The sequence below is a fragment of the Sinocyclocheilus grahami genome, unplaced genomic scaffold, assembly GCF_001515645.1.
Source record: "Sinocyclocheilus grahami isolate Dianchi unplaced genomic scaffold, SAMN03320097.WGS_v1.1 scaffold5.1, whole genome shotgun sequence".
NCBI classification, from domain to species: Eukaryota; Metazoa; Chordata; class Actinopteri; order Cypriniformes; family Cyprinidae; genus Sinocyclocheilus; species Sinocyclocheilus grahami.
The window spans coordinates 1262610-1289279 of record NW_015505184.1 but is presented as its reverse complement, the minus strand read 5'-3'; the positions used below and the strand labels follow the sequence as shown (position 1 = coordinate 1289279).

At 36.2% G+C, this 26670-nt stretch overlaps 3 protein-coding genes across 3 annotated transcripts; all 3 read right to left on the bottom strand.

Moving 5' to 3' along the window:
* Positions 1 to 153: 153 nt before the first annotated feature.
* On the bottom strand, positions 154 to 16041 carry LOC107585841 (reticulophagy receptor FAM134B-like). The gene is made up of 3 exons (XM_016272990.1): positions 15990 to 16041; positions 13470 to 14447; positions 154 to 163 (listed from the first exon to the last, which is right to left on the bottom strand). The coding sequence occupies exons 1-2, from the start codon at positions 16039 to 16041 to the stop codon at positions 13990 to 13992; spliced, it is 510 nt and encodes a 169-aa protein (XP_016128476.1). The 3' UTR covers positions 154 to 163; positions 13470 to 13989.
* Positions 4076 to 13735, bottom strand: LOC107585844 (uncharacterized). Its single transcript, XM_016273004.1, has 3 exons — positions 13684 to 13735; positions 5562 to 5704; positions 4076 to 5380 (listed from the first exon to the last, which is right to left on the bottom strand). Exons 1-3 carry the CDS (start codon positions 13733 to 13735, stop codon positions 4076 to 4078), a joined length of 1500 nt encoding a protein of 499 aa, XP_016128490.1.
* LOC107584095 (reticulophagy receptor FAM134B-like) lies at positions 15544 to 26670 on the bottom strand. Its single transcript, XM_016270527.1, has 9 exons — positions 26331 to 26670; positions 25327 to 25433; positions 25175 to 25205; positions 19450 to 19576; positions 19023 to 19107; positions 18578 to 18700; positions 18183 to 18253; positions 17901 to 18024; positions 15544 to 16756 (listed from the first exon to the last, which is right to left on the bottom strand). Exons 1-9 carry the CDS (start codon positions 26588 to 26590, stop codon positions 16299 to 16301), a joined length of 1386 nt encoding a protein of 461 aa, XP_016126013.1. The 5' UTR covers positions 26591 to 26670; the 3' UTR covers positions 15544 to 16298.

Genomic DNA, 26670 nt, shown 5'->3' with positions numbered 1-26670 from the left:
TATAGCTGGGTGTTTCTTCAACTTCGGTCGCTTTTATGTCCCAGGGGTTGATTTTTATTAAAACTAAGATTGCCTAAATTTATGCTAGCTAACATCTTAGTAGCTGATCAAATTACCCTTAGTTACCCTTACCCTAATTTCCACCACAGAATGATATCAAATACTATATATTAGAGATCTGGTGAAAAATGACACTGTGATGTAGGCTAATGTTTATAGACACAAAAATGACATAGCCTAACGCTTGATGATGATTATGTGTGTTCCATCAGACAAATTAAAGAAAATTCATGAGTGTGGAAAGCGTGTCTTAAAAGTCTCTGTATGTCAGTGTCCTTGTTGTTTGTTGTGTTTTGATTTTTAACCTTGAAATATCCGTTTCAAAATCATTCTGATAGGCTACACTGGCTTCTAATAAGGCGAATGGCATTCTGTTCTGGTTCCCCACAAACGTCTGTTCTGCTTTAATGAGCTTGTGTTTTATTAATGTCTACACCTACCCCAATCCTAAACTTAACCTTACAATAAATGGCGCAGTATTGATGTGTGCATGCCCAATAGGACAATTTGGCATAGTAGAGCAATCGACAGTGACGTACAGTATTTAAGACAGTGAACATCACTCACTTAAATTTAGGGGATACATTTAGAAGATTCGCAAAAATACAACAAAAAAAAAAACCTCTGCAGTTTATTTAATTATTTACGACAAAATAACAAAAAAAATGTAGTTTTAATCATAGCTTATTTACTAGTTAATAAGTGTTCAAATATTTTAAAGCTTATTTAAACAGATCATACTGTTTCACTAAAACCCAGTAAGTAATGGAATTCAGGAATTCAGAAAATCAGGATGTAGTTTCTTCCAGTATCAATCACAGGTCTCTGATTCAATGAAAAATTACATGTGTTGCAGTGATTCAGGCTGTCTAACTTTTTATAGATTCTAGAGGAGCAACAAAACGGCAACTTTATCTGAAATGAAATCTTTGAGAATAAACTGAAGTGTACCAGACAACTCCATCTGAACCAACAGTTACAAATGTTCCTCTTGGGTTGTCAAGCCTTTACACCATGTCACGTGCTTCAGAGCCTGCATGAGGAGGTTGTGTTCATCTTATGTGCGACAGTGCTGACTATCTTCTCTTCTTCTTCATCCTCCGTGAGCACAATATTTTATTATGCTAAAATTCAACTCTAACACTCTAGCTGTTAATAAATTCCAGCGTTTATAGGAACAGACACACCTGAATGTATAAATATACTTAAGTCATGCCATTTTATATTGATGTTATTTTTTCCTCAGCAGGTTTCCCTGCAAGGCAAAGACGTATTTTCTCATTTGAAGCTCAGTACAAAGAATCTGTCATCAATGTTTTGTAAGTATGTCACCCAGAGAGATTAAAGTATAGTTAAAACTGTTCATGTAACTAGGGCATCTCTTATTTCGTCAAACGGTTACCTTCAGTACATTAGGCAACTTACAATGGACAGTTTTAGGACTGTTTTAAGTGGGAGAACTTGCACAATTGGTGGCTGACTAAATACTTTTTTGCCCCACTGTATGACTAACATCTGGTTTGAAAATCATTGTCAGACACAGCTCCTTTAGGCCAAACATTAGTCAAAGTCAAAGTTTATATGTCAAACAGCAGTATGTGTGTTATTTTACAAGCTCACTATTGGGAAGAAAAGCTCAACTTTAGAACTTTTCAATGGCCACATTTCACTGTACAGAAGTGCAATCAAACTAATTAAAATCTCTGTTCAAGGCCAGATCTTCTTACAGTCCCTTTCAAGAATGTTCAAACACAAACTCACTCACTGACCACATTAAAATGAGAAACTCTGCAGTACTGCTGAGTACAGCGCACTGCTAATTTCTGTTTGCTTATGCAGAGGACATATTTACCCTCATTATCATTCCGGGCCCTTTCCCATCCACTTAATGACATTCAACTGGTCCCGCAGGTATGCAGGCCATGGAGAGGTGCAATCAGCACAAACCGGACTCATGCTGACTGAGGCATTAAGCAACAGTTCAAAGTCTCGTAGGCTTTGCTATATCCCCTCTCAAAGCCCACCTAAGGCCAATTAGACAGTAAGGAAAAAACCACAACAGATGTGCCAGAAGTATGAAATGCAAAGCTTCTGAGTCTGCACTTGGGTAACATATCCCAACTGATTTCTTTGCCTGTCATAATGAAGTATGTCAATAAAATCTGCCGTGTGTTCCTGGGAGAGTGTGTTGGGTAATCCAAGTATTAGGTATATTTTGTGTGCTTCATCAGTTCCTTTTTAGTTAGATTTGCCCGCTGAGGGACCTTCTGAGAGTGGCATATTTACAGTGCACTTGTAGTTAATGCATATTTCAACATGTTCACAGTCTGTGTGAGTAGTCATTAGTGTTACTATATTGGCATGCCAAGCTCTTTTAAAACAGTTATCAAGTGCACTCATTTTTCATCTGCCTGAGGGATCTTTTGGTCAAATGCTGCATGTTGTGAATAATTTAAATATCGGGTATTGGGTACTAATGTTTAATGTGCTTTTATATGGTGTTTAGAATAAATGATATTTCTATTCCACACAAACCTTTTTCTCGGTCTACAGCAGGCATACATGTTCGAAATAATAAATATATATCTAAGTAACTTGTAAGTTGTATATTTTATATTGTGAATGACTTATTTATTTTCCCTTAGAAGATATCTCTTTTTAAAGGGGTCATATGATGCTATTTAAATTACAAGCTCTTGGTGCATAAAGAAGATCTGTAAAGTTGCAAAGACTAAAGTCTCAAATCCAAAGTGATATTCTTCATAAAAGTTCAGAGTCAGCCACACCTACCTAAAACGGCTCGTTCTAACACGCCCCCACATATCTACCTCACTATGTGGGAAGATTTGCATAACGCCGGCCAAATGTTCACGCAAAGAAAGAAGGCGTAACTTTTATTCTCGCTGTAGTATTGTTGACGCTGCAGCCATGTCGTGAAGGCACTGTGTGCTTCGTTGTGAAAGCGAAACTAGTTTGTTTGGTCTTCCAAAAGAGGACGAGATCGTCATGCCTAGAGCTGATCTGTGCTGGTCGCTGAGGGAATACATCAACTTTCAACAGCACACCTCGCTTTTTCAGCCCGATAAGCTTTGTAAAAATCGACGCGTTTCAAAAAGGCGGGGCATAGAGGAGAAACAATAATGTACAGTATGTGGAAAATAATGTGTTTTTTTAACTTTAAACCGCATAAACACATTTCATTACACCAAATACACAAAATAATGTTCTTTTTAACAGCATCATATGACCCCTTTAAAGTTTGAGCTCTTTCGTCTATTTTCTTGTTCCCCTTTTTAAAGCCTGCCATTGCATAACACATCAACTTTGTGTTTATTCTGCATTTGCATGATTCAAATTATATTAATAATTCAATACATTATTTTTGTTGAAATAGATATACCAATCTGTCATATCATGTGTTGTCACTTTTATGTAAATCACATAAACTTTAGTATTTACTCAGAAAATTAATTTTGAATGCATACATTTCTGTATTGCAATATGATGAATTTGTTTAGCTGTACTGAAACATGAAGCCATTGTGATATTTTTTATGTTAATGCATGTTTAAAAAACACCAGCTTTAATTCATTTAAGTCATTTATTTTTTACTGAAAATATTAAACAAATACAGAAGAGAAAGATTGTTTTTATCAAAGTAGAAACTACATTAAATACATATCAAGAATTCACAAAACAAATTTAGAGAAAAACTACCATACAGATTTATGTATCAGTAAGTATTATTCAAGTACCCTAACCCTACATTATATAATACATAAATATATATATTGTTTCACATTACCACTAACAAAACCCCCAAATATATGGATGTGTTTCCCAAAATGACATTTCAGACAGAATTAAGACCTTAGATATCTCTAGAGTTACTAAAACATCAATGCAAAAACTATTCCTGGATTATCCTGAATTGCTTCTTTTGCACAGACCTAAACTGGTGCTATGTGTGAATAAACATGATTGAATTTGTAAATTCTCATCCAGTTTTTTCTTCTCATTTCTTGTAGCCACCCATATAGCCTCTCAAGAAGTCCTCAAATCGTGGAACTGGATACTCAGGGGCCACATTTTCAGGGAGAGCTTGTTCTTGCTGGGCTGGCTCATCTTTGTGTTTTTCACTTGCAGATTCTGCCCAGCGCAGACGGCAGTTGTAATCGATTTCTGGGTCACAGTCCGGATGGGGCTCAATGATGCCGTCTTTGACCCTCTTGGCTGCTTCAGCTCCAGTGGACGTCTGAGGGGCAAACTTACCACAGTTGGGGTCGTAGGGGTGGCAGTCTGGTCTAGAACTGGCAGCACTTGCCCTCAAGTCCTGGCTCTCCACTGGGGTGCAATCCTTATCATAGAACATGTAGCAGTCATAACCTTCCTTGGTCTTCCCATGGATGCCCAGGCGGTGACGGGTCTGGAACTCCGGGAGAACTGGAGGGGGTTTCCTGAGAGCAGCGGCTCCACCCATCAGACAATATGGATCGTAGCGAGGGTCGCAGGCCAGGTTGAGAGGCGCAGGCTCATCTCTTGGAGCGTATTCCAAGACAGGCTTATTGACTCCAGCTAGTTTGGCAGCTGTAAGGGGGTTGCAGCCCTCTTCAAACAAAGGGTTGCAAAACTGCTCTTTGGGGGCTTCTGCGTTCCCACCGATTTGGGCTGCAGGTGCAACTACATTCGTGACGCAAAGGGGGTCAATGGCGGGGTTACAAGTGGGGTACAGGTGATACAAACCTGAAGGTGATCTGGCCACCAGCTTGGGCTGGCAGTAAGGATCTTTGATAGGATCACATCCAAGGTGAGCGTAGGAGGGCAGAGGTCCTAGCGAGGGCCTGTGGCCGTAAGCAGCGCGCAGGTGGTACTGCAAACACTCTGTGTCTGAAGGATTGCAGATACGCAACAGTTCCGCCCTCTGCTCAGCTGGCAAGAAAGGCTCTAAGACCGGAGCATAGTAGTAAGCTGGCGGGGTTTTCAGAGGCAGAGGGAGTAGAGGAGACAGAATCGGAGCAGGGACCTTTTCTGGGGCGGGTGAAGGCTCTTCTTCTGCAGCTTTTGGTCTAACAGCATAGAGGCAGTAGGGGTCGAGGTAAGGGTTGCATACTGTCACAGTAGCTTGCCTCACAGGAACAGGCATGACCATCTTGGCTTTGGGTTTGCTGGTGGATTCTGCAATGCAGTCTGGGTCGTCGGAGTTGGCACATGCTTTGTAAATTTCGCTCAGGTGAGTGAGGTAATGGTTGTAGGAGCGTCCCTCTTCTACTCTGTGCTTGTTCTGCAGGTAAACAAGGTACATGCGATCCATGTCCTCAATCTGTGGAGATAATCACAGAGAAACAAAATTGGGCTAATTGAATTACTCTTGTCGCAATTTTTTGTAAACAGCTCTCAAGAAAGTTGACTTATTTTTAGAACAATTACATGAAGTCATAGAAAAATCTCAAAAAGATTTTGACCCTGACTAGCAATGTGTGTTTTCGTTTAAGGCTACTCACTCCCTCCTGGTTGTTGGTCTGCATTAAGTATTTATACCAGCCCCAGAAATCAGGCAGGCTTCTGTAGTAGGCAACATTCCTCCTGCTACGGACCAGCTTTTTCAGTGAAGTCTTGCTGTCTGTCTTCACCTCAGCTGCACCCTCTATAGCTGAAACAGCGCATGACAACAGTAAGTATCATTTAAGCATCATTTAAACTAAAGGGATAGTTCTGTCATTAATTACTCACCCTCAAGTCGTTCCAAACAAGACCTTTGTTCATCTTCGGAACACAAATTAAGATATTTTTGATGAAATCCAAGATCTTTCTGACCCTCTCTGACCCTCTTATTTAGTGTTACGAATGTCTTACGGGTTTGAAACGACATGAGGGTGAGCAATTAATGACAGAATTTTCATTTTTGTGTGAACTATCCCTTTAAATAATATTTAGACAACATCTCAGTATTTTTATTTTATTTATTTATTTATTAATCTATCCAAATCTGACAATAGTGTATATTATTACTTAGCATTTTGATGACTTCACTATTATTTAGTACTGGGTAACGATTAATCGCGATTAATTGCATCCAAAATAAAAGTTTTTGTGTACATAATATATGTGTGTGTGTACTGTGTATATTTATTATGTATATATAAATACATAAATACTTGTGTTGTATATATTTAAGAACAATATATGTTTATATATTAAATATATTTATATATAATATAAATTGTATTCATATAAATATATACATGTAAATACATGTAAATGTTTTCTAAATATGTACTGTGTGTCTTTATATATACATAATAAATATACACAGTACACACACATATATTATGTACACAAAAACTTTTATTTTGGATGCGATTAATCATGATTAATCATTGCCCAGGACTACAATTATTATAAATTGTGGAAAACTCTGTGATGATTTGATTGAATTCTTAAGAAATCTTTGGGTTCTTTGCTTTGCCAGTGCATAACTATGATGTACTTTATAACCTAAAATGAAAATAAGAAGGAGATTCTATTTTGAGGCCAAGATGTAGAGAAGCTCTATGTGAGACAATGAACCACTGCCATTTTTCAGGTGTGCAGCATAATGATTCATGTTTAATGGCATTATCTCACATCTGAGCTTTGATGTCAGTGCCATTTACAGCATAGCTGATGATACAATTGCACAAAAAAGTCCAACTCACCATCCTCTTCTTCATTGCGTCCTACAGGACTAGCCTTCAGAAAGTCTGTGTCAGACGTTAATAAAAATAAATAAATAAATAAAAATGCAAAGAAAACAAAAGAAAAAAACTAAATTGAATTGTTATGAACCAAATGTCACACTTCTGAAATGAAGGAAAATGCCAACCAACTATGAGTGCACAGCAGGCATTTTTCCCGTCTGCGGAGCCTGTGTCTTATTCTAGTGATTACCGCTCTGTCTCAGCTCTCTGAGAGCTCTAAGTGCTCTAAAATGGGACTTAAACTTCCGGGACCCCTGCAAGTGTACCTGTTAAACTACAAAGGGATTGGGGAACCAGCCCACAGGCTGCTGCCATAATTACCACTGCTGTAAAATAAAATGAAGGATGTAAAATGGTCTGTACATGCAACATTATTTGTGGCATATATCTGCATCTCCAGTTGGTCTCTTTAGATGTTTATAGCTCATGGAAAATATACAGGTGGCTGATAATCACAAGGTCTCTGTTTTCCTACATGGAAACTGTTTGACTGAAATCACTTCACAAAGGTGTTCACAAAAGAGAATAACAATACACAATGCTCATTTGTTTTCTCTGGTTTTGTAAATACCATGTGCTTTGTTTCAGATATGGATTCTGAGACATTTGGTTCATGTTTTATAATGCTATGGTGACTTATGGTGGTTTATGATGCTTTATAATGCTATGGTTTGAATTGTGCTAAATATTCAGGATCACAGAATTTCTTTTTTTTTTTAATCAAAATGGATTCTCACCTGGCATAAAGACAGTTGCAAAAGCCATTCCACAGAATATAACAGATAATGTAAGTCTGGCCATTTTTCTTGATTAGTTGAATCCTGAAAACAAAAATTGAGAGAGTGATCCATATCAGGGATTCAGGGATATTCTAAATAATGGTCGGCCAATTGAGGGTTTCAATAGTTGATTCTTAAATAATAATGGACTTTTAACTATTTTAACTTTTAAACCATGAATGATTTGCTTAAAATGTCCAATAACTTGAAACAATGTGTTGTTGTACAATTTAGTTTTTAATGGACAGACTGCAATTCACATTCTATTGTTCTTGTAAAAATATAATATGTAAATTGTTTTTGTTCCTTCACTTTTTAAAATTGTTACATTTTTAGATTTATAAGAATTTCTTAGGCTTTCCCTGCAATTTTTTTAAATGTCTTTTTGAATACTATTTACACCTGTCTTACATAATTCCCAAATTGTGTGGTCCAATAACTTGAAACAATGTGTTGTTGTACAATTTAGTTTTTAATGGACAGACTGCAATTCACATTCTATTGTTCTTGTAAAAATATAATATGTAAATTGTTTTTGTTCCTTCACTTTTTAAAATTGTTACTTTTTTAGATTTATAAGAATTTCTTAGGCTTTCCCTGCAATTTTTTTAAATGTCTTTTTGAATACTATTTACACCTGTCTTACATAATTCCCAAATTGTGTTTTTTTTTTTTTACATTGTACAATGATGGGCAGGGGGGACAAACACATTATAAATAATACAACATATATAGAAATCCATGTAAAATCATCAAATAAATAAATAAATGAATATTTTTAAAATATAAATTTTTTTTTTTAACAATTTCCCAGTGCTCATACCTGCACCTAATTTATTAAGAATATTTTGTCTGTATCATTCAACTGAATGAGAAAAAGGATCTTATTGAGGGTTTCAATAGTTGATTCTTAAATAATAATGGACTTTTAACTATTTTAACTTTTAAACCATGAGTGATTTGCTTAAAATGTCCAATAACTTGAAACAATGTGTTGTTGTACAATTTAGTTTTTAATGGACAGACTGCAATTCACATTCTATTGTTCTTGTAAAAATATAATATGTAAATTGCTTTTGTTCCTTCACTTTTTAAAATTGTTACTTTTTTAGATTTATAAGAATTTCTTAGGCTTTCCCTGCAATTTTTTTAAATGTCTTTTTGAATACTATTTACACCTGTCTTACATAATTCCCAAATTGTGTGTTTTTTTTTACATTGTACAATGATGGGCAGGGGGGACAAACACATTATAAATAATACAACATATATAGAAATCCATGTAAAATCATCAAATAAATAAATAAATGAATATTTTTAAAATATAAAAAATATTTTTTAACAATTTCCCAGTGCTCATACCTGCACCTAATTTATTAAGAATATTTTGTCTGTATCATTCAACTGAATGAGAAAAAGGATCTTCAAAAGCACTTACCTGTTCTAGCAGAAATGTTTGAAGATACTCCTAAGTTGCTGGTGGGCTCTGAAGGGGCTTACTGAACTCTTCACACAACCCCTGCACTCCCCCTCAAACCCTCTGAATTGCTGTGGAGAACGGCAACATTTTTAAAGTGCTCCATGATCATTAAGAAAAAAAGGCACGTCAGGAGCTTGCTGTTAGCCTTTTTGGGATTGGCTCTTGCAAAATCAGCTCATTGACCAATGAGAGTCCTGTAATTAGGGAGAAAAGCAGCAAGATCCAACTTGGAAGAGGGAGCCGGAAGGATGCAGACATAATCAAAGAAATACCTTTTTACTGATTGATGAATGAGGTGCCACATCTACCACTGAGACACAAACATTACAGAAAACCTTGTGATACTGATACCTTGTGAATTGAACATGTGATACTTTCTCCATTCTGCCATATGAATTATGACTTTATCAGTTCATGCACTTTAGATTATTTCACCAAGAGCAGTTTATCTTATTCTGAATCCTGCAGTTTGCTCAGTATTATGCAGATTTATAAAGTAAAGTAAAGCTCTATGGAATTCCAAGTTTATACTTCGCTTATGCTTAATTTTTTTTAAATAAATTAATCTAAAAACTTCTTTATGTAATATCATATAAATTAGTTTTGTTTAAGCAAACATATTATTTAATATGACTAACCTAACATCATTTACCAACAAGAAACTCTAACAGTATTGGAACAAGTGGAGGATGTAATGCTGACAAAATTTTTGTGTGAAATATCTCTTTTAAGAAACCTTTATACAATAATGTTAAAGCACCCACATCATCTTCCTCATTCAAGACTTTTAGGCTTAAGTCATCTATGGCAAAGTGAAAACTGTGTAATGTAAGCTAATTAAAAACCAGACCCATGCTGTTAAAAAAAAACTCTCCCCAACAAGCAGATACCTGTCAGCAGCTTTTTGAAGGTGTTATCTGGCAGTTTCTTCACACTCACTAAAGATTCCACAGGAAAAGCAGAAAGTGTCGGCCACTGTCATAAGAAACTGAAGGCAACTGAAGGCCAGAAGGTTACAGGATGCTATAAAAAAAATCAGGTTTGGGTTAACGATCCAACAACTTTTTATGACAAGAACATCACAGATCAGAATGATAGCCTGTCAAATATCATTTTAGGTGATTCCTTCCCACCATATATAGCTGCAAAAATCTATAGCTGAAGCTATATGGTGGCTGCTTATGATTTAGAAACGACATCTGCAACATGCAACTCTTATGCATATACTATGTGACTGATTGTTTAATGGTGTCCATTCATCATGATGATGGGATGGCCAGATCAGCATGTCCACTGTTACACATATAATTAAACTTCAGGCTTGCTGCAAACAGGTGTTTTACATAGCACATAAACCTGCAATCCAAGCTGGAAGCGGCTGAGCACACAAACACGATATGGCCTCATAATTCCAACATACCACATGTAGAAGAATGTGACATGCGCTCAGAATTTTGGAACACCTGGCGCCAGGGAAGAGTTTAAAAATCACTTAGAAGACAAAAAAAATTCTTTGCCCTTCACTGAAGCAATTTTTATGAATATATACAGTATCTATATTTACCAAATGTCTACTTATCTTTCCACAAATATCTAATTGCCCTATTTCACAAACTTTAGTGAAATAAGTGACTTTTTGTTTAACTTGTGACAGAACGAGTGTGGCTGGAAGGTCAAGGTGGTAAAACTCTGAGGAGTTCTGCTTTTTTATTTCTTTTCTCACAGTTCACCTGTATGTCTTTGTAGAGTTTTATGAGACTTGAGACAAGCCAGCTTTCACATCTTCTCACCTGGAAATAGGGCAGAGCACTTTTCCTTCCCTTCCACACATATAATGGCTCCAAAAAGGATTCTGACTTAAGTCACACCAAAAAATGTGCGAATATCAAAATGTCAAACCAAGTGACATTTTTCTTAAAAGAATATCACAAACACTCTTTTCAAGCTAATTTTCAAATGCTAAAAAATGCTATGGCTCGACAGTTTCTGGTTGTCAAACTGTACGTGCCTATTGTGATGAACTACATCTCTGGTTACTCTGAATGAGATTTTGTCTTTTGTAAAATAACAATATTTCTGCCATGCTTTTCCCAAAGCAGCAACAAAATGTGTAAACAATTGCATTTTATGGAAAACTAAAGGCCTTCTAGAAAGAACTCATGTAAGAAAAAAGCCAATAAACAGAAATGATTTACATGCCAGAAAGGACAAGTAACTGAATCTGTCATGTATAATTTCGATGGGTGAGCTAAATGGATACAAATAATATGTTTATGAAACCTTTTGTGATATGGTTATCTGTATTTATCTATATTGTGATAAGCAAAGTAATACAACAGGTCTGTCAAACTGTGCAGACAATCTTTTTTCATTTTTCTCTTTCTTTGAAGAACATTGGGATTAACATGTGTGGTAAATTAGGGAATTTTTTGTGGCTTGTTTGATTTTTATTTTGGCCCTGAGACACAAATCACACCACATTAAGCCACTCACTTCATTAAGAAATTCTGCAGTAGTAAAAACATCTCCAGCTGGGTCTGAATCTTTTAAAGGACCACCAGATGCAGAATTATGGAAGAGTTTCTTTTTAATTGTTTCAGTATGTTTAGCTATAACCTATACAGTCACTCATGTTGCATCTTGTACATTTGTTCAGACTGAATGTTACTGAAAATATTGGTGTTGTTCTTTTTATCTGCTTTAAGCATGTAATTATAAACAACTCTCCATTACAAAAGCGGTGTTGTAATATTTAGTCTTGATAAATTATTTTAGATTTGAATAGCTCAAATTGAAGCAGTTTGATGGGTTTAATGGATGAAGTCCTGCAGTGATGAGTATAAATCAAACACATTTGAAACATTACTATTTTGTTCTACTGACTTGAGGTAAAGTTTAGGTGATGTATGGATAGTGTGCTTTACAGGTGGACTACGAGTAAATCACCGGGTGCTGTTTAAAAGTGTCAGATTTATGAGGAGGACTGTTCCTCCCCTTTGCCTAGTGAAAACAGCTCATATTTAACCAGTACCTCGATCTAATGATGGTGAATACATTTATTATCTATTTAATCATGCATTTGGTGACAATTAACAATACACATTATCATTACAATTTAATTAATTATAGCTTTTCCATTCCAAAATTACCATTACAATATGAAAAGTCTCGTTTTTAAGTCCTTATTTTCTTAATATTCATTAGAAGTAATAACCATTTGCTTTATAATTTATATACAATTATAATTAAATATATAAGTTTAAGTGAAGAAAAAGAATTTAAATGTGAAATTTGAACCCAATAAATATGTTTTGACCTCAATTAGGATTGTTTCAAAGTCACTTAAGATATTTTCCATTGCAAAACCTCATTCAGAATAATGACAAAACCACAATTTTGAATTGTACGGTTTTAATTACATTCTGGAGATTGTTCATACAACTATATTTTGCTCATTCTCTTCCGTTCTGACAGACAAACTTGCACAGGCATATAAGGCAATCATATGTGCGTTGCAGCAATCTAATAAGAGAGATATATAGGAATAAATAATACAATACAATTTAAAAAAGTGATCAAACTGACACTGATTAGAATCATTTTTGGATAGCAGTCATTATAGTGACTGGCAGAAGTTCCTATTCAGCCAACGTGTTATAGAAAGCGTTCGATACATCTCAAAACAAAATTCATAATACATCAGAAGTTTGTTAGAAACACTACATTTAGATACACACCAAGCACCACACTGTGAACAGAAACAGTCTTGGTTATATGTGCGTCTGTACTTACATTGATGAAAAGGCAATTATGAATAATGGGTCAGTTGATAAAAGACTACTCTCTTTTTCACAGAAAGCACGATAATGATCCCCAAAGAGACATTTTGATTAATAAAACTGACTAAAAGTACAATTGTCTTCTGTCTACATTGTTCTTGGGGATTAAATACATTTTACATTTTGTTCTTTTGCCAGAAAAAAAAACTTAAGGTTTTTGTGTACATTAAAGAGAAAGAGTTCACCCAAAAATGATCATTATTTACACTTTCATATTTTTCCAAACCTGTATGAGTTCTGTGGAACACAAAAGATTATATTCTGTGTAACTGTTTTTGTTTATAAAATGAAAGTCAATGGAGTCTAAAACAACATTAAACACCATTAATGACAGAATATTCATTTTTGGTTGAACCATCCCTTTAAGCACTATTTGATGAATATGAATATGAATCTAAATCATAATCTGTCCAACTTTGGTGCCTATGTGCTCTAGTGCCTAGTTGGTTTACTCTAAAAGAAGGTGCAAACTGAAAAAAGTCTAAAACATGACTACCCATGCAAAGGATTACACTAAGACCACCAGCTTTTCAGAAATCCTTCATGAAAAATACAAAAAACTAAATTAGAAAACAAAATATTTGTCACGTGTACTTCTCTACGTGGTGTTTCTGTTTGCTTATAAATGCTATCCTGATTGTCAGTTAGTGGGAGGCCCTTACTCTTTGGCCATGAAGCTTTATTTTAAGAGTAATTATGTGAAGTTGAAAAGAGAAAAAATATTTGGCAGCAAAATATGGAGTGTCCTGCATCTACCAGCCCTTTAACAGCTAAACGAATGACTTTACTCTGGTCCATAACCCTCTGGTCATTGGCGGGTTGGAGGTTGACAGGAAACATTGTGAAAACAATTTCCTCCGATGACCCACTGAGATGGAGCTACGCCAAAACCAGCCACAATCACCTTCCCCGTGAAAAACACTAATAGCCTCCTTCCACAGATGACTTTGTTTTTATAGCAAAACAACTGAATCACACCAGCAAAGTAAAACAATGGAATACCTTCATTACTCTGGACCTTTCCCTGTGAACCTGACATTTATCCTCCCACCCACATCCCATCACAGAGGGAAGCGGAACCCCTCTGAATAAAATCATTGGCGCCCCAGTAGTTTGGACAGAAAGCCTGGAGAGGGTTTGCTAGGATTAGACGTTTCTGCACGGCTCGAGCGGTCCAGCCCCAACTCGCCTTCCAGCTGTTCCAGCTCTGATTGGTCCAACAACTCAAAGTCCTCCGCCTCGCTGTCCGATTCCTCAGCCAGGGCCTGGACCAGCGCAGGCGCTATAGCTGCCTCCAGACGTTCCTGCATGGCCGCGGTTACTGCTGCTGTGATTACGTCTCCAGCCAGCCTCTGCACAACTTCCAGGGCCTGGGCCGCGGGTTCCTCCTCTGACTGTGTGGACCCGACCCTGCTGGGATGGGCTGGAAGGGTGGGCATCCCAATGCTCAGGTCATCGTCGTCATCTCCATTTGTTCCCAAGCCATTGTCCAAGGAGGGAAACTCCGGTAGTCCACCGGTGAAGACTTCTTCGTCACTTCGCCGGTCTGAGTCTGTATCAAATATATAACACAGAAAATGCCCCATTTAAAAAACAATGAGATGTATACACATTCAACAGGAATACAATTTGGTATAATATCTATTATTGAATGCATCAAAACTATATATGTTTTCAAGGTTTTAGACAATACATTTATCATAATGCTATAATACACAAAGAACGGCTCTAATACATAAAAAAAGGCTTTCATTCAATTCTTCAATCTCCTTTTTTATAATCACAACATGCTGATGACTAATTGATTCCAGTGTACTAGTATATATTTATTTATAGTATACTAACATATAGTATACAGTTAATACCACAATTTAAAAGTTTGGGGTCAATATGATTTTTTTAATGATACAGTTTAAAAAAAAACAGTAAAAATATTAATATTGTGAAATATTATTACAATTTTAAATCACTTTTTGAATAATGCATTGTTATGTATTTTTTATGTATATGTACTTTGTTTTAAAATGTAATTTATTCCTGTGATGGTAAAGCTGATTTTTCAGCATCCAGTCCAGTGTGACATGATCCTTCCGAAAAATTCATTCTAATATCCTGATTCGCTACTCAAGCATCATTTAACATTTCTTATTGTTATCAGTTGAAAGCAGTTGTGCTGCTTAATATTTCTTGTGGAATGAAAAATATTAGGTAACATTTTAGATTAGGGAACACATATTCACTATTAACTAAGGGCTTTGCCCTCAATAAACTCCTAATTTGCGGCTTATTAATATTTAGTAAGGTAGTTGTTAAGTTTAGGTATTGGGTAGGATTAAGGGATGTACAATATGGTCATGCAGAATAAGGCATTAATATGTACCTAATAAACAAGTACTAATAAACAGGCAATATGCTAGTAATATACATGCTAATAAGCAACTAGTTAATAGTGAAATAGGGATTTTATATATATATATATATATATATATATACATACATACATACATACATACATACATACATACACACACACACATCAGTTTCTGGCAGTTAGTTTGCAGTGCTGTGTAACTGTTTTTGTTTATAAAATGAAAGTCAATGGAGTCTAAAACAACATTAAACACCATTAATGACAGAATATTCATTTTTGGTTGAACCATCCCTTTAAGCACTATTTGATGAATATGAATATGAATCTAAATCATAATCTGTCCAACTTTGGTGCCTATGTGCTCTAGTGCCTAGTTGGTTTACTCTAAAAGAAGGTGCAAACTGAAAAAAGTCTAAAACATGACTACCCATGCAAAGGATTACACTAAGACCACCAGCTTTTCAGAAATCCTTCATGAAAAATACAAAAAACTAAATTAGAAAACAAAATATTTGTCACGTGTACTTCTCTACGTGGTGTTTCTGTTTGCTTATAAATGCTATCCTGATTGTCAGTTAGTGGGAGGCCCTTACTCTTTGGCCATGAAGCTTTTTTGTTTTTAGAAGTAATTAAGCGAAGTTGAAAAGAGAAGAAATATTTGGCAGCAAAATATGGAGTATTCTGCATCTACCAGCCCTTTAACATCTAAACTCATGACAATACTCTGGTCCATAACCCTCTGGTCATTGGCGGGTTGGAGGTTGACAGGAAACATTGTGAAAACAATTTCCTCCGATGACCCACTGAGATGGAGCTACGCCAAAACCAGCCACTATCACCTTCCCCATGAAATACACAAATAGCCTCCTTCCACAGATGACCGTTTTAATAGCAACTGAATATAACTGAATCACACCAGCAAAGTAAAACAATGGAATACCTTCATTACTCTGGACCTTTCCCTGTGAACCTGACATTTATCCTCCCACCCACATCCCATCACAGAGGGAAGCGGAACCCCTCTGAATAAAATCATTGGCGCCCCAGTAGTTTGGACAGAAAGCCTGGAGAGGGTTTGCTAGGATTAGACGTTTCTGCACGGCTCGAGCGGTCCAGCCCCAACTCGCCTTCCAGCTGTTCCAGCTCTGATTGGTCCAACAACTCAAAGTCCTCCGCCTCGCTGTCCGATTCCTCAGCCAGGGCCTGGACCAGCGCAGGCGCTATAGCTGCCTCCAGACGTTCCTGCATGGCCGCGGTTACTGCTGCTGTGATTACGTCTCCAGCCAGCCTCTGCACAACTTCCAGGGCCTGGGCCGCGGGTTCCTCCTCTGACTGTGTGGACCCGACCCTGCTGGGATGGGCTGGAAGGGTGGGCATCCCAATGCTCAGGTCATCGTCGTCATCTCCATTTGTTCCCAAGCCATTGTCCAAGGAGGGAAACTCCGGTAGTCCACCGGTGAAGACTTCCTCGTCACTTCGCCGGTCTGAGTCTGTATCAAATATATAACACAGAAAATGCCCCATTTAAAAAACAATGAGATGTATACACATTCAACAGGAATACAATTTGGTATAATATCTATTATTGAATGCATCAAAACTATATATGTTTTCAAGGTTTTAGACAATACATTTATCATAATGCTATAATACACAAAGAACGGCTCTAATACATAAAAAAAGGCTTTCATTCAATTCTTCAATCTCCTTTTTTATAATCACAACATGCTGATGACTAATTGATTCCAGTGTACTAGTATATATTTATTTATAGTATACTAACATATAGTATACAGTTAATACCACAATTTAAAAGTTTGGGGTCAATATGATTTTTTTAATGATACAGTTTAAAAAAAAACAGTAAAAATATTAATATTGTGAAATATTATTACAATTTTAAATCACTTTTTGAATAATGCATTGTTATGTATTTTTTATGTATATGTACTTTGTTTTAAAATGTAATTTATTCCTGTGATGGTAAAGCTGATTTTTCAGCATCCAGTCCAGTGTGACATGATCCTTCCGAAAAATTCATTCTAATATCCTGATTCGCTACTCAAGCATCATTTAACATTTCTTATTGTTATCAGTTGAAAGCAGTTGTGCTGCTTAATATTTCTTGTGGAATGAAAAATATTAGGTAACATTTTAGATTAGGGAACACATATTCACTATTAACTAAGGGCTTTGCCCTCAATAAACTCCTAATTTGCGGCTGATTAATATTTAGTAAGGTAGTTGTTAAGTTTAGGTATTGGGTAGGATTAAGGGATGTACAATATGGTCATGCAGAATAAGGCATTAATATGTACCTAATAAACAAGTACTAATAAACAGGCAATATGCTAGTAATATACATGCTAATAAGCAACTAGTTAATAGTGAAATAGGGATTTTATATATATATATATATATATATATATATACATACATACATACATACATACATACATACATACATACATACATACACACACACACACACACACATCAGTTTCTGGCAGTTAGTTTGCAGTGTTTTTTTTTGTTATAAAAGGGTCTATCTATCATTTGTTATATTTAGACTATATTTAGACCTGAAAATTCACCCACATACAGATATTTCTGGAAAAGGTAAGAGAGCTTTACCTTCAGAGTTTTCTGTCTGAGGTGTGTGTCCCTCTGAAAGGTTAAAGGTGCCATTGTCTGTCCATGTTATTTCAGAGACCTCTGTGTCGGATATAGACAGCTCTTTGCACACGGTGGAGTCCATCTGTATTAGATACTCAATATCAGTTCACACAAAGACAAGAAATGGACATATTATGAATATGGTATTATTGTCATATCCTAAAGCCCTCACAGTCTTCAGTGGCACATGATAAGCGTGTGAGTAACAGTATCTGGCCAGTTGTGTGGCAGCTCACTGACCTTGGGGAAAAGTGCAGACAGATCTGCTTCAATGCTCTCTCTCTTGGCTTGTGACTGGAGTATCCTTTTCTCTTAAGCAGGAAAGGAATATGGAAAATGCAAGTCAGCCATGACTTTAAATATTACATTCAAAACCAAACAGAATCGATAAAAATACTTTAGTGTAATTGAAAAATATAAAAATGTGTGCGTCTACTATGTTTTATATGCTTATAAGTGGTTTGCCTTGTTAGCTTAGCAACATGCCAATGCCAAACTCCATTGAATTCAATCAGATGAGTCACTCTTTCATAGTGCTAAATGTGTGGTGCGCTCCAAAATTTATTTTGGGGGTCAAGCTACAATGGAACTCATGTAAAATTCAGTAATTTTCTATGTGTGTATTTGAGACGTACCATGATTCTCCTTTATTTTCCGAAGAAACTCGCCCACTCCAAAGTCCAGTTTCTGCAGAACTGGTTCCAACCACATCCCAAACTCATGTGACGACACCAAAGGCCAGAGAAAAATGCCCAGCACTGCAGTAAACAGATGTAGAAACTATTAATGTACGCGTCACTCTTACCAGTGTGTTTGTGAACCTGCTGACTGCTAGGAAGAAAGAGAAACCAGAGACTGAGTGGGAATATCGTCATGTTACATTTCTAGGAATCCACAATCACATGACAAACAGACTGTTGGATGTTCTCAAGTGTGCTGGAGGTAAATCCAGAAAAGGCTATGCTCACCTTAGCCAATAGTAGCATGGTTACAAACAGTTGTACAAAGACTTTAATGAAAAGATATGGCAAAAGCTATTAATTACCCTCTGTTTTGTGTAGGACCTAATTTGGCACTTACCTAAGATGTATGAAATAACAACCCCTGGAATGTAACGCCCAAGTATTGCCAGAAAAGAGCACATACTGCACACCAGCAGACAGAACTGCAATGAGACGCAAATTTATAATGTCTCAGTTCACTGCAAAAGGATAGTTGACATAAAATACTTTTGAAGAGTTAATAAACTGAGATGTGACATGCTATACTCTAAATCTATTTTAAATATAATTTTGTTCATTCTTTTAAGACCACTGTCAGACCATGAAAAATTAACTAGAGAAGGCAAAATTGTGGTTAAAATGGGGGAAATGTAGAAGAAATTAAGACTTGACATGATACCCAACATATATGGTTTCCCTTTATACATTCATACTAATTTTAACCTACAATCTACACTGTAATGTTAAAAAAGGGTACATTATGCAAAAACTAAATATGTCCATACCTTGCCTGGATTCTGCTGCTTAAAAGAGGAAGTCTCCTCAATGAAGAGCTTGAGGCTCATCCAGAAGTGTGTGAATGGAGATCCTGATCCAGACTTGCCCTCCTGGACAGAATCAATGACCTCCCAGCTACAATTAAAAGACCAGTAATATAAATGATCATTAAAGTTGAACCAGAAGTAAAGACGACCCTTTCTGCAAAAGCACATATTAATTCATTAATTCAATTAAACAATGTAAACTTCTTTATTTATCATTGCATATCTGCTGAACACATATGCTGCTATATATTTGTAGTGGCCTCTTCTCAACATCTGGAACTGTGATATGACACAATATGCCTATACACTATACAGGACATGTAAATTCACATTATGGAGGATGGAAAGAATTAAATAAAAATGTAGACCTTATAGTCTACATTTTAACGGATATCAGTGTCTATAGCATGAGCTATAAAGTAGCACATATTAATTCATTAATTCAATTAAACAATGTAAACTTCTTTATTTATCATTGCATATCTGCTGAACACATATGCTGCTATATATTTGTAGTGGCCCCTTCTCAACATCTGGAACTGTGATATGACACAATATGCCTATACACTATACAGGACATGTAAATTCACGTTATGGAGGATGGAAAGAATTAAATAAAAATGTAGACCTTATAGTCTACATTTTAATAAACGGATATCAGTGTCTATAGCATGAGCTATAAAGGGTGTATGCCTTTGAAGGCAGATTCTAGCACTATCAGAGCAGACACTGCATTTGTGAAATACTTCACAGTCTGAGTAATGAACGAAGAAATGTACAAGAGGATTCTTATAATATCTAAAATGGGTTCATGAGATAACTGAAAAGTAGGCTTTGACCAAATGTTTGACTTAGTATGACTTTCAGAACAGAGGAATTTCTTGGCATCTAGGGCGGCTTGTTAATGCTCTTTATCTGTGGTAATGTGCCCTACTCCCATCCCCTCACAGCTGTCGCCTTATATTTCCCATCTCCAAAACAAACCGAACAATGCCACCTATATGTCGAAAACTTTTCAAACACAAAGTCCTTCAAACAAACATATTGACCCCAAAAACATGCTACACATAACCCATGCAATTAGGAACTCTCCTACAGATCCGTTTCCTCCAAAAGGTCATAAACCACCTCCAACATTACAGAGACATGTTTCCCCACCGGAGGTTTCCTATTAAACAGAGCGCATGGGGGGCATGTGACTATGAGGCAACAGAGCTCACATTAGCATTTCACCATCTAAGCGAAAGTGCCAGAGAAAGTGAGTGCAGGCTTGCCCAACCCAGACCAGAGCTGACGACTGGAGATCAATGAGGTGTAATGCTCACAAGTGTTAAGAGATTTCATCAGATGAGATCTTTTGTTACATCTTTTGTGAAATCTGCATGTTGACTAACACTATGTGGTGTTTGATAGTCAACGCTATTTGAAATCATGTCATGCTTGTTACTGCTAAATGTTATCATGTGAAAACCAAATAAAGTTTGCTGCCTCAAGAAAGTCCAAAATCTTTTAAAACCAAAGAACATGTGTAGAAAATCCTCTAATGTCTCTGTAAATGCCAACAACAGGTGCCTCTGGATTCTGAGAACCAAACCGCTCGACTAGCTGACTTTCATGCTAATCGCTAAAACAACAAAGAAAGCTACTTGTCTGACACTCAAACAGACCCAGTGACAGAGCACCAAAATAGCTCAAAACAAACAGCTGGGGAATGCAACTGAAAATCAATAGTGTCTCTTAATTTGTAAAATAAGGGTAAAGGGGCCTTTGTCATTGGCAACTGCAGTACTTTAACAATGTTTTTAGCTTGTCTGTGGGCCTGTTCAAGTACACTTCATCACATATGACTGACAGGTTCCATGGCTGTGTGATGTACATGCACGCATCAATACCTATAAAGTATTTGTGACAATCGACATGAACTTCCCCCTAGCAAATGTTCCAAAACAAGGGTCACTATGGAGACCACACAGCCCCTGATGCATCTGATGCATGATGACTGACATTTGTAATAATTCGGAACAAGCTCTTATCTGAAACATGACAAACCTAACTTCGATGCAAGTAAGATTAAATTAATTACTTGATTCAAATAACATGTTTTTCCAAAAAAGAAAAAAAGACACAAAATAAATATCCAAGTCATTTAAACAAAACTAGCCACTTAGTCAGGTATAATTCACATAACACTGATTCCAAGTATTCAAAGTTAACAACCACTCTGTCTTTGTACCAATTTCTTAAATCGTGTTTTTTTTTTTTACCTCAGTGCTGATCCACGGTCTTCAGCGGTCATCTCAAAATCTTTAGGTTTCAACATGAAAGGCGTTCAGGTAAGTCAGAAGGTGAATGTGTCAGTGATAAGTTCCAGAGTTCAGACAGAGTCACAAATGAAGTGTTGCATGAAGCCACACTAGCTAGTGTTTATGTTGACCAAGGCCTGAGCTTCACTATTTCAACCAGTCAGGTCTAAAAATACCAGAGTCACATAGCATTCCACAAGCAGGCATCAGACACAGTGCTGGGGCATGAGCACACACACGTACAAACACTCCACATAATACCCCCTTAATACCCCTCTTCACAGAATGAGACCCTCTCAGAAGAGTATTTTAAATTATGCAAATGATGCTCAATAAAAAATGATTTCCATGCAGGTACATGGTTATCATAACAAAGAAACTCCCTGACATCACAATAATTTTCCATCATTTCCTCTCTCTGTTAATCTCACTGATTTATAATATATTACTCTTTCATTGTGAATGTTTTAAAATCTAATTATATTTAAAGAAATGTTACATTTATTTATACGTTAATTATATTTTAAATATAGAACCTCTTTAGCACAACAAGTAAATATTATACAATTTAAATATCATCAAACAAATGAATAATAAAACTACACTTGCAAACATTCAGACAAGAGTCAGCTATATCATGAAAGCAGAATTTAGAAATGTTCTCGGGACAAGGGTATTTTTTTAAATGTCCATTTGGGGCAGGTTGTCACATTTTTATTGTTTTATTATTATTTACATGCGTTTAAAAAATATGTATATATAAAAAATGTCCATTTGAGACAGGTTTTCACATTTTTGTTTTATTTTATAAAACTATACAATTTATTAATTAATTATTTTTTCAGAAACATCCATTTGGGGCAGATTGGCACTTTTTAAAAAGAATTATTATTATTTACCTGTGTTTTAAATGGTATAAAATTATACAACGTAACAATTAAATATTGAATTTTCACAAATGGAATGAAATAGTTTTCATAATTATTTACATGTTTTAAATGTTAAACACTATTTTTGAATATTTAAAATTTTTGCTGTTTTATCTTTTCATACTCGTTTTATTGTTTACATTTTGCCACCCCAGTATTGTTTGCTTAAACATCCAGCATGTGACAACATAAATAGACCAAACCATTTGACCTAGTTAATAATGACGTTCAACAACTTTTTTCTATGCAAAACTTAACGTTAACTATCACTTAAAGTATATATACAGAAACTGACTTTCCAAAAATTACATTCCCAGAGAATGGGGGTAAAAAGTGTAAAAACTTGCCTATTCTCCTCTGTATATACAGACAACAGTTGTCTTTATTATTTATATCACCTCTTTATTTATATCATTCTATCTGTTATTATGATTTGGTCATTTGACTGTGATGAAAGGACCATGACTGGTCAGTTGGTCAGCGAACAAATAATACCAATCATCTAAATCTCACTCAGCCTTCCTCCAATGGGCCACTGAGTGTCCAGACACACCCTTTGTTAGTTAGTATCCTGTGATGTGATTGGCTTCTCAGTTGGGGCCCTCCAAAATCCTCCCAAGAAGAACGGCGAGGAAATGCACTCTTGAGAGCACAAATGGCTGTGTCATTCTACTCACCATGCCACCTAGTCTGAAACATAAACTCAAGTTTCACAACACGACATGCTTCCACAAGAACAAAAACACTCCAGTGCATACGTCACAATGTACAGATAAACAAACCGTTTCATCACAACAAATGAAACATATTAGTACATTTGTATTGCAAATATATTGTGTAAACATCTGTAGCAAAGAAATAGTAACTAAATTTGTATAACCATATAACTACTGTTGGAAGTTTCATAAAAACACAAAAAATAACAGACGTTCTTAATGTGAAACTTCCATCATCACACTTAAATATAAAGTAACTTCTATGAAATAAACAACACACAAAAAGTAGGGCACAACAGAAAGCTATGGGAGGACAGGGGGCAAAGGGGTCAGAGTGAAGATCCGGGTGAAGACAACTGTTGGAACAGGACTCGCATCAACAGCAGCCGGCAGAAACGAACAAGCTGAGGCAATCCAGCAGCTGTTGGTCAAGTACCCAAGGTTTTAATGAGGCCCGTCTCACATAAACACCACACTGAAGATTACTACACTGGCATCTCACCCACTGGAGCACAATGGTGCCATTGCATTTGTTTTTACCATAAGCATGCAATGTACAGCACGACGCAAGCCGGATTAAAATAATGGAAAGCCGAAGGCCATTGATAAGCAGTATTGGATAAATTCATCAAGCCTTCCACTAATCCAATACTTTAATAAACTTAGGCCAACTTTTAAATGTTCTCATATGAAAAGATTTGACGTAAATATTGATTATATAATCTTGGTTCACTTGGACACACTCTTCAAAGTACTGCATGAGAAAGGTTACCAGTGTTGTACATTTCTAAGTTTCAAGAAGGTCAGGAGTGCTTTGTTAGATTTCTTAATTAGTGTTGATCTCACAACAGCTCCTTCACAGAAACACTGGATTTCACTGACATTTCTAAACTCACATGACAGGCTTTATGGAGTGCTGTATGTCATCAATAATGCCAATAAGAGGTATAGGACGCCCTCTAGTGGCTGCAGGCTGGACTGTAGCTAATGAATGGAAAATACTTGAGGTAAAAACACCTTTATAATTATAAATACGTTCAGATGTGTGCCCTCCTCAAAATGTTGAGTCAAGTACATTTTCAGTGCAACTACCAAAAGGACTATTTGTATATCTGTTGTAGGTAGATTTGCTTTCAATTAAAATTCTGCCATGTTGTTTCAAACTCAATTGAATGCAAAAGGAATTATTAGTGAACATAAAAGCTGCTCTTTTTCTCAAAATGAAACAATATGGTAATCGCTGTCAAGTTCAGTTTATTAAAATTTTTTATTAAAAAGTAGTTCAATCGTTTGGGGTTAATATGACTTTTTAAGAAATTAATACTTTTATTCTGCAAGGATGCATTAAATTGATCAAAAGCACGTTTTCAATGTTACAAAAATTCTATTTCAAATATTTTTGTTCCTTAAAGAATCCTTTAAAAAGTGTCTCTTGGTTTCCACAAAAATACAAAATAGCCGTTTTCAACAAAAATCGTAAGAAATGTTTTTGAGCACTAAATCTGCATATTAGAATCGTTTCTGAAGGGTCATGTGACACTGAAGACTGGAGTAATAGCTGCTGAAAATTCAGCTTTGCCGTCCCAGAAATAAATTACATTTTAAAATATATTAAAATAGAACACAGTTTTTTTTATTGTAATAATATTTGACAATTTTACGGGATTTTTGATCAAATAAACGTAGCCTTGGTGAGCGCAAGACACTATTTAAATAGGTGTGCATGCTCTAAATTTACCTGCTTGTCATACTCCTCCACAGAGCGGCTCCTGTAAGTAGGAAAATAAACATCCATGGGATCTATACTGGTGGTGGACACCATATAAAAATGTGTTTCTATTCTTACATTAACAACAGTCACACATGTTAGGGTATGAAACAAACCCACACCTCTGGATCTGGAAAGAGCCACATCTCTCATCAACTGAATCATCACAAAGAGAGTCACACACATGGAGATGAGGCTGAACAACCGACAGGGACTAAGGGACGCAAACCTGCATGGAAAAAGAAAACAACAATCAGGTTTCCCATCTTTAATCACGTGCACAGTTACAGTAAACAGACATCTATCTATCACTTTCGTATGTATAGTGCTTGTTTTTTTTAAGATAAAAGCTGTAAAATTATCTAAGATCTGTCATCATACCTTAAATCAGGTTTCCCATCTTTAATCACGTGCACAGTTACAGTAAACAGACATCTATCTATCACTTTCGTATGTATAGTGCTTGTTTTTTTTTTAGATAAAAGCTGTAAAATTATCTAAGATCTGTCATCATACCTTTAAAAACAATAAAACTACATGCTCAAGTGTGATTATTATTATTTCTATGTATTCTAATTACAAGTTATGTAAAATCATGTGCTTTGAGGATGAAACTAATTCCTAATTGCACTCCAAATAAAGCCCTGTTAACCCAAATACGATATTTATCCACATGCCACAACAAGATTTATTCAAAACGAACAAATGCCATAAATACATTGACAACCTTTGTGCATGCAGGGAAATGCATATGAAATGTTCATTTCAAACGTTTGTCTTCAAAAATGTATCATGCTATGCAAAAGAAACTATTGTCACTAACACAAAAGGTCCACCACAGTACGAATAGCAATACAACTGTAGTGAAGTCCAGTGCAACCACAGATAGCCTACAGAGAAAATGGTCAAAGGAAAATGCCTTAGGGGCCAGACTATAAAAAACAGTTAGGCCTGCTGATTTAATTAGGCAGAGAAATTTAGAGCATTTGAAAGCGATAAAGACTGACCCATTAATGCAATATTTTATTTAAACTCCAACATCACTAGCCTACGTCTTACAGAAAATGTTATATTTGCATTCATACATTCTGCATGTAATAAAAATATGCTGCGTCATGTGTCTCACCAAAACGCTATATTTGTAGTTGCGAAGAAAGCGGAAGTCCATAATGGTCTTTTCCAGTTAACCAGCTTTGATATACGGCACAGAGGATAAGTGTCTGCAGGGTGTCGGACTCTCGAAGGCTGCTCTTCCTCTTTCTCCGCCATCTCTCCTCCTCCACCTGAGCTGAGTGATCTGGAGGAAGTCTCGCCGGTACCGGCGCTCTTTCCCACCGGCTCCACCTCTGAAGCATCCAGGCTGTCGCATCCACCCTGATTAGCCATAGCAAGCCCCGCTCCTCACGCGCGCTGCCAGCTGCTGTTTATTTTGTTGTTGTTTAGTCGCTGACGTCACTCAGAGGCAG